We start from the raw sequence: 8267 nt of genomic DNA, 5'->3' as shown, positions 1-8267 counted from the left end.
TGTAGGACGAGCTGTATGGAGAAGTTTAATATTTTTCTTCAGCTGTTTTAGTTGTTTAGGAGAATCCTGCAACACAGTTTCGCTGTGAGGCTCCAGAAACATTTGTGGACTAAGAAACTTCATCCGATTTTCTCATCGCCATGAGGGTGAGAAGATAATTACTGTTTGTCACAGCAGGATGTATTTCACATTTCATAATCCAGTGTGAACAGTACAAATAATATCAAACGCCTAAGGTGAAAATGAATAATTGCTCCTTAAAATATCCTGAAAAACAGAATCAGTCTTGTATTTAGTAATGTGACAACAACATGACTGAAGTTTAAATAAATCGTATGCAAATAAAACAATACCTGCAGGCTTTTCTTCACCCTGCTGAGTGCCATCAGTCACTTTCAAATCCTTTTCAGAGGGAAGAGAAGAGGTGGGAGCTGATGGCAGAGAACCAGCTGTAGCCTACGTAAGACACAGAGAAAGGATAAGTAACATCTTTATTCAACAAATCTGTTCGTCACACATATCAGGGCATTATTTATTTCTGACTTACCTTGCACTTGCTATCTTCTGATGAGGAGGGATTTGGGGTTTTCTGAGGTGTTGAACCAACAGGAGCAGCAGATTTGGTTGAACCACTAGGCTGAGATGTTGTTGAAGTAGACTGCCTGAGCTGCGCTGTACCTCCACTAGTAGTGGGCTTCAACTGAGGTGAAGCAGAAGCAGCAGGCTTGGACTGACCTGGAGCTGAAACTGCTCTTGACTGAGTCAAAACGGGAGACTTTAACAGAGCTTTAGCTGAAGGAACAGCTCTTGGAGAGGCTGTGGCAGTAGCTGTGGCTTTTGGCTGGAGTGCTGTTGCAACAGCAGACTTTGACTGACCTGAGATCTGTCCACCCGGTGTTTGAGCTCTAAGTCTCGCCTGGTTGGAAAGTTGTGATGAAACTGTTGGTTTTGACTGAGCTGCAGGTTTAGATTGAGCTGTGGGGTTTGACTGAGCGTTGGGTCCTGTTGGCTGTGCGGGCCTCGTCTGGGGGCTGGGCCTGGTTGGAGCTACTGGTAAGGGGTCATCATCGAGTTCAAAGTCGTCAAAGGTAAACTTGGGCCTGGGTCTGTATGGCTTGTACTCAACAGGCTTCTGTTTTTGAGCTTTAAGTCCGTTGGGCATGGGAGGGGGTACTGCTGGGAGGGTCCTCTTGGCTGCTGATCTGGTCACTTTTGGGGCAGGCCCCGGAGAAGGGGTTTCTTCAGGAGTCTGAGCCTTACTTAGCCTTGTAGATTTACGGGTTTCGGTAGTAGGAGGCCCAGATTTAGGGGTTTCAGTTTTGGCAGGTTCAGGTTTAGTGGGTTCAGTTTTGACAGGTTCGGGTATAGTGGGTTCAGTTTTGGGGATTTCCGTTTTAGCGGGTTCAGCCTTAGGAGTGTCAACATTGGGAACTTCTGCTTTTGGTGTTGCTGGCTTGCTAGTTGAGGCAGGACTTGGGAGAGGGGATTTAGATGGACTGGCTGCGGGTTGAGGAGTCACTGAAAATGAAGGAAATGCAGACAAGGGAGCTTGCCAGTCTATGTCAGAAATCATCTGATTTGCTTGGTCAGATTTCAGCTTCTTTACACGTGCCCAAGACATTTTCTCTCTCTGGAGTTCAACCTGTCTTAATCTCTGATATCTGGTTAGCTTCTTTTTCTCGTGGGCTTTCAGTGGCACTGAGACCTGTGTGATGAAGAAACGCCTCTTTGGAGTCTCTCCAGCAGGCTTAGCCTCAGCAGAATCAGCCGTCGAGGGCTGGGGAGTAGATTCCTCCTCAGCAGTGCTCACCGAAGCTGAGCACTCTTCGGGTCCAGCAGGAGTCGCAACATTAACAGTGTCTGAATCCTGTGTGGTAACGGGAGCACTTTCCTTCTTGCTGGCCTCAATCTTGGCTGCCACTTCTGCTGCTGCTGCTGCTGCTGCTGCAGCTGCCGCCGCCGCTGCTTGCTTTTCTTCCTCGATCCTCTTCAACAGATTGCTGTCTGTGGCAATGTCCTCTGCGATTTCCTGACAAAGGGCTAAGAGGTTCAGCTGCTGTCTGTTTGCTGATCTCTTAGATGCAGCAGCCTTTTGCTCAGCCAGGGCTGCCAGGCGGGCTTTGGTTCTGGCCTGTGTGTTCATCTCTTGTTTCTTGGGTTTATCTGCTTCCTGAACCTTTTTACCATCTCCAGACTTTTCAGCTGTGCTGTTTTGCTTCAAGTTAGCTCCACAAGAGTCATCTTTTTTCTCAATGACCTTTTCCTCAGACGTTTTAGGAGGGACTGCCTTCGGTGTTTCCTGGGTTTTTTCGATTATTGCGATGTCACTATCTTCCTCATTGTCCTCCTCTGCTACTACAATCTCACGACCAATCTCTATATCCTCCAGAATCTGCACTTCTTGCAGGTCCAAATCAGCATCAGCGTTCTCTATCACAAGTACATTGGAGTCTTCATTTGTGACTTGAGAATGAGAGTTTGTCATATCAGTTTCTGAACTATTAACGTTCATCATGTCAGCTGGCGGTTGCTCGCAATGATCAGAATTTGGAATAACTTCAACACCTTCCTCAGTTGAAAGTTCGGTCTCAATCCTATTCTCCTGATCGGATACCTCACTTGAATTGGTCACTGTAGCGTCTTTGACCTCGACACGTGTTTGACATTGCTGCACTTCTGCCTCAGTGAAGACGGTTTGTTGGGAACCATTTATAATCCTTTCATTTTCCACTTCACCTGCCAGCGCGCTGTCTGGATTCACCTGCTCTGGAAGCGAGACTGACAACCCTGATTCGGCCGCTGCTTGCGTGACAATATCAAAGTGAATTTCACTCTGTGGGACTGGTGTCAAGATCAAAAACTCCTCAGATGTACTATCCGGTATTTCAACTTTAGTGGTGGCTGTAGTTGTTGTCACAGTGACGTCTGCGTCCTCCTGAAGTCCGGTGCCTTCTTGCACCTGTTCAGAAAATTCTGTGGCACTGATACTGTCTGGGTACCCATTTCTTTCACTTTTTCCCGTTGGATCCTCCAACTGGCCATCTGGCATGCTGATGTCATCGCTAGAGCTGATCACTGCAACTTGTTTCACATCCACACTCATGTTACTCTGCTCCAACTGTGCAGAGACACAACTCTCTGGCACACTGATGGTTCGTACTTCCATCTCAGAGACACAAATTTGTTCCTTTTCCGCATTTTCCAGCTCTTGTGCACAAATTTCTCTGTTTTCTTCATTATTAGTAGATGAGTCTCCTTCCATCTGCTGGGTTTCTGAATTCTGGATGTCCAATAAAGACAGACCATCGTGATTCTCTGACGCTGAAGAAATCTCTCTACCATCATTACTCTCTGGACTACTAATGGGCTCATACACTACCTGGTTTTCATGAATCTCAACCTCTGACTGATTGACCGTCTTGATCTGCTCTTCTGATGCCTGAATTACAACATCAATGTCATCTGGTTGGCCACAAACAAAAACAATGACTTCACTGTCTCCAGTTCCTTCTCGGTGTGCTTCAGTATCACTGACAGTTTTGTCAGCCTTATCAGAGGAAATGATTGCGGCCTCTTCTTTGACCTCATTAATCGTCTCACTCCCAGTTTCCTCTTCTAACGCAGTATCTACCCTTTCTATTGATCCACTTATTACATCCATATCTGCTTGGATATGCTTGGCACTAGGCTCTGTCTGCATGTTTTCGTTATCCGTGGTTTGAGAATGAGCCACAGGAAGAGGTTTTGGAAATTCATTTGACAAGGCAATAGGGGGTTCATCGACTTCCCTCGTCCTCTGGTTTTGCTGCTCTGTAGTGGGTGCTGCGTTACAAATCTCCTCTGGCTTTGTAGTAGTTTCCACATTTATTTGAGCCTCTGGTGCACCAACACATTCAAGCTTGTCTTCATCTTCCCTACTCTCACAATTCACTAGGTCTTTTTGAGCTTCTGTGCTGAGTTCACTGACCTCCAGGCTCCCCAGGCTTTGTATTTCCGCTGTGGATGGTGGATCAGAAATCTCCTCTGGTTTTGCTGCTGCTTGCGCATTAATTTCTATTTGATTCTCAGTTGCAGCCACACATTCTGTGATAACCTCGTCCTTGCTCTCTTCCATCTCAGTATTGGCAACAATAAATTCTTGTTGTACTTCTGCAGTGAGTTCACCGACCTCCTGACCTCTCTGGGTTTGTGCTGGAGCAGAAATTTCCTCTGGCGTTGCCGTCGTCGGCAAATCCGTTTCTCTTTGATTCTCAGTTGCATCGATGCATTCTGTGACAACCTTGTCATCATTTCCGTTTCTTTCAGGAGGCTGACTCATTACAGCTTCTTGAATGTTTTCAGATATGTCTGTTGCAAGTTCAGTGACCTCTCGTCTCTTTAGGACCTGAGTTTCCACTGAAGGTACTACATTAGAAATGTCCTCTGATGTCATTGTGGTCTGCATGTCCACTTCAACCCTGCCTTCATCGTTGCTGCTCTGACCATTTGCAACTAGATGTGTCTGTGTGTTATCAGATATGTCTGTGATGCATCCACTGGCTTTTGGGCTCTCCTGGCTTTGTGCTTCCACTGTAGACATAGGATGAGAAATTTCTGGTGTCATTGTAGTCTGCCTCCCAAAGTCCGCCTTGTCTTTATTTTCCATTATTTCAGACTTTTCAGTCATAATATCTTGACACCTCTCAGTGGATATGTCTGTGGTGCGTTCACTGACTTCCTGTCTGTTCTGGCTTTGTACTTCCACTGTAGTCTGCAGAGTTGTCTGCATTTCCATTTCCATTTGACTCACAGGGGCACCGGTGCGTTCAAAGTTCACCTCATCGTCATTTTCTATTCTGTCAGAATTTACCTTGTGATCCTCATCAGGTGTAGATATGTCTGTAGCACGTTCACAGACTCCCTGGCTCTTTCGGTTTTGTAATTCCACTGTAGTGGCTTGATTAGAAATCTCCTGCTTGGATGAAGCCTGTTTTTCCATTTTGATTTGACTATTTGGTGCATTGGCACATTCAAAGTTCATCTTTTCTTTGACTTCAACAGGTGTTTCTGAAGTGTGGTTGTTAACTTTGTGGTTCCCTTGGTTTTGTAAATCCTCCTGAGGTGTTGAGTCAGTCTGCTGCTCTGATGTTCTCCTAGTCTGCATGTCGATCTGACCCTCGGAGACTGTGACTACATTGGAGGACACCTCTCTTTGATTTGGCTCCTGAACAGGCACATAATCCGGTGTCGTTATTTCAGTGCAGCCGTCAGTCGTCACCTCTTGTCTCAGCTGCAGCTCGGCTAAAGTCCCAGGATCAGGGACAGAAACAGTCAGAGTCGACGGGAACTCTTTCCTTTCACTTTCTTCAAGCTTTTCTTCTGACTTTCTGACTACTTTGTTCACACCGTCGCTTGTAATTCTATCTGGCACTTCGTGGCTCACTCGGTCCTGCAGGCGCTCACATTTTGAATCCTCTTTAAAAGTGACTTGAATTTTGAAACTGAGGTCTGTTTGAGCCTCTGCATTGTCAACAGACTCTGGCGTTGGTAGATTTTCCTCAGTCTCTGGATTACTACGTCCTACCAGGATCCCTTCTGGTGCAGAGTTAGTTTTATTTGACAGAGCATTATCTACAATACCAACATCACTATGGCCTGCAGAGACACTGGCAGCTTCAGCCACTCCCGGCGCTGTATGCTCTCCTTCCTTACTTTTTCTTTTCATATCTAACTTTATCTCCTCAGAAACAGACTCTGTGTTCACCTTAATTGCACTGCTCACATCTGTCTGACTTCTGTGAGCTGAGTCTGTCCTTTCATCTGCCTGCGCTTCACCTTCACAGCCTGGATTTGCCTCTCTGGTACTCAAACACAGTGGTACCACTATCGAAGCTTGCGTTTCACTATCTACATCCTTTTGGCTTTTAATGGACTCTGCAACGTCTTTTTCTTTTTCGCCTACCTCAGGTGTGATGCAAATCTCATCTGTAGCTGCTGCAGTGACACAGTCTAATATTTCCCCACATGATGCTTCGTTTTTGATGAGCTTTTGGGGTTCAACACTTTTCAATTCCTCAAGTTTACTTTCATCGGCTGCACATTCAAATTCACTGCTAGATTTTGTACTCCGTGTTACAGAGACTACAGTTTCCTTTGACTCTGCTTGTGTTGCAGTCACTGAAATCGCTTCTCTGTCTTGTTCAGGCTCCTTTTTCTCGTCCTGATTAGCATCACCCCCACTTGACGAATCTGAAAATCTACCATAATTATGGTCCATCTGAATCATGTCTGAAGGTGCAGATGGTGACCCTTGGCTTTTGTCCTGTGGGTCAGAAGGTGACTCTTCAGCCTTGCGTTTAGCTTTGACTTTATTTGAATACTGTCTGATGCAGCGGGCCTTGTCGCCATCAGCCCTCTCTCTAAAGAGGTCCTTCTTACCGTCATCGCTACTCAACTCGTCCTCGGACTCTGTGGAGGCTGTTCGCTTCAGGGAAGCTTTGGAGATAGCTTTCTGCGAGGGAGCTTCTCCGCAGGAGGCACTTGTGGCTTTCAGGAGCTTGGCTTTTTTGACAGGAGGGTCAGAAATGATTTTGCTGGAATCCTTGGGAGGAGAACTCTGTATGGACGACTTGGCTGGTATATTTCCCCCTTCCGCTGAACTAGACAGTTTTTTCTTAGTCCGTGGGGTTGCTGTCTTTTCTAGCGAATTTCCTGTTTTAGGGGACTTCTTGATGTCAGCTGGTGCAGTTTTGGATGGCAGAGCCTCCCCGTCCTCATCCAACTTCCTCATCTTGGGCTGAGGATCATGAGGAGATGACCCTCTCTTTGGGGCTGGCATTCTGTCAAAATATTAGACAAAACATGGTGATTACAATCAGCGTGATAAAGACAGGACAACAGAGCAGATGTAACTTAAGTTAATGTTCAATAAAATTAGCTTAGAGTCTATTTTCCTTTTAGATTGCGTGATGAAATGTTACACCATCACAAAAAATATTTTTTCTGTGTCCGTGTTCAATACGCAAATTCAAGACTTGTGTTACATTAGTACGATCGATAACACTTTCCCAAATGCATCAACTGTTACCTGGTTTTCCTCACAAGCAACAAGGCTGGCTAACGCTGGACATAAACACTGATAAATCGCAGAGAAACTCGGCGGCTAACGAGTCACACAATGTACGATTCACATTCACTCACTCGCTCGCCATTTCAGTAAATCAACTTAACGACTGCCTATAAGTCGACACAGACAGTTGTCAGCAGGAGAAGTGCAGACAGAAACAGAAATGGTCAGTTAGCTTAAGCTAGCTAGCAGTGGCTAGCAGGCTAGCTGGAAGTCCACAGCGGTGGGAGCTAACGTTAGCAGCGGGCAACTCGCAACAAATGAGCGGAGCGAGACTCGCTGTTTCAAGTCAGCGAAACAGCAGGCAGACAGACGGAGCAGAGGCTACAGAGAGAAGTTCACACGATACTGATCTCTGCGGAGAGACAAAGGCGAGACATTCGTCAATGAAACTCACTTTGATGTTTTCTTTTTCAACAACAGCTGTGTTTTTTTTTTTTTCCTGTGAATAAAAATTAACTGTACTTCCGGAGGGGAACAGCGGATGTGACGTAGCAAGCCCCTCCAGGCTCTCAGACAGACATCGAGATGATAGTTTAGGTGAATTTATTTATTTATTTATTTATTTATCGGAGACAAATTATACACGAACAGTTGTTATGTAAATGTGATTTAAAAAAGTTAAAAGTTAAAAATAAATAGTATGTAAGATATATTTATAATAAAAAAAGATTGAATAACCCAGATTTTATGTAGGTTTAGAGGCAGACAGACCAAAATGTTTAAAATGCATTTAAAATTTATTGATTATTAACTTTTTGTTCAACCAAACAGATTTATTTCCCGTAAAATCAGCATTACAACATGTATAATCTGTCTGTGAATGTGAACTTTCTTTAATTTATCTCTTCATTTAAATCAAATCAAATCATTTTTTTATTTATATAGCCCAGAAATCACAATCACATTGCCTCAGTGGGCTTTACAATCTGTACAGTGAACAACACCATCTGTCCTTAGACCCTTGTTTCAATAGAGGAAAAACTTGCCATGTTGAAAAAAAAAACAAGAAACCTTTAAACAGGGGGAAAAAAGATGGATCAAACCTCAGGAAGAGTCACAGAGGAGGGATGGATAGATGTACAGAACAGAACAAAATCACAGTTTCATCGACAGAATATCTGATACAAGTAGATTATATAAAATATATGTGAAGAGTGTG

General features: G+C 44.7%; 1 protein-coding gene across 1 annotated transcript in view; it reads right to left on the bottom strand.

Annotated features, from left to right (window-relative positions):
* Positions 1-7533, bottom strand: part of LOC141014459 (uncharacterized) — a 12596-nt gene extending 5063 nt beyond the window's left edge. Inside the window, exons 1-3 of the mRNA XM_073488264.1 lie at positions 7503-7533; positions 548-6818; positions 354-456 (exon numbers count right to left, since the gene is read on the bottom strand). Of these exons, the coding sequence (XP_073344365.1) occupies positions 354-456; positions 548-6817 (6373 nt within the window). The 5' untranslated portion in view covers position 6818; positions 7503-7533. The remainder of the gene's footprint in view (positions 1-353; positions 457-547; positions 6819-7502) is intronic.
* Positions 7534-8267: the final 734 nt, after the last annotated feature.

Source organism: Pagrus major, chromosome 19 (assembly GCF_040436345.1).
Source record: "Pagrus major chromosome 19, Pma_NU_1.0".
In the NCBI taxonomy this organism is placed as follows: Eukaryota; Metazoa; Chordata; class Actinopteri; order Spariformes; family Sparidae; genus Pagrus; species Pagrus major.
The sequence above is the reverse complement of the archived record's forward strand: the minus strand, read 5'-3'. Positions and strand labels throughout refer to the sequence as shown.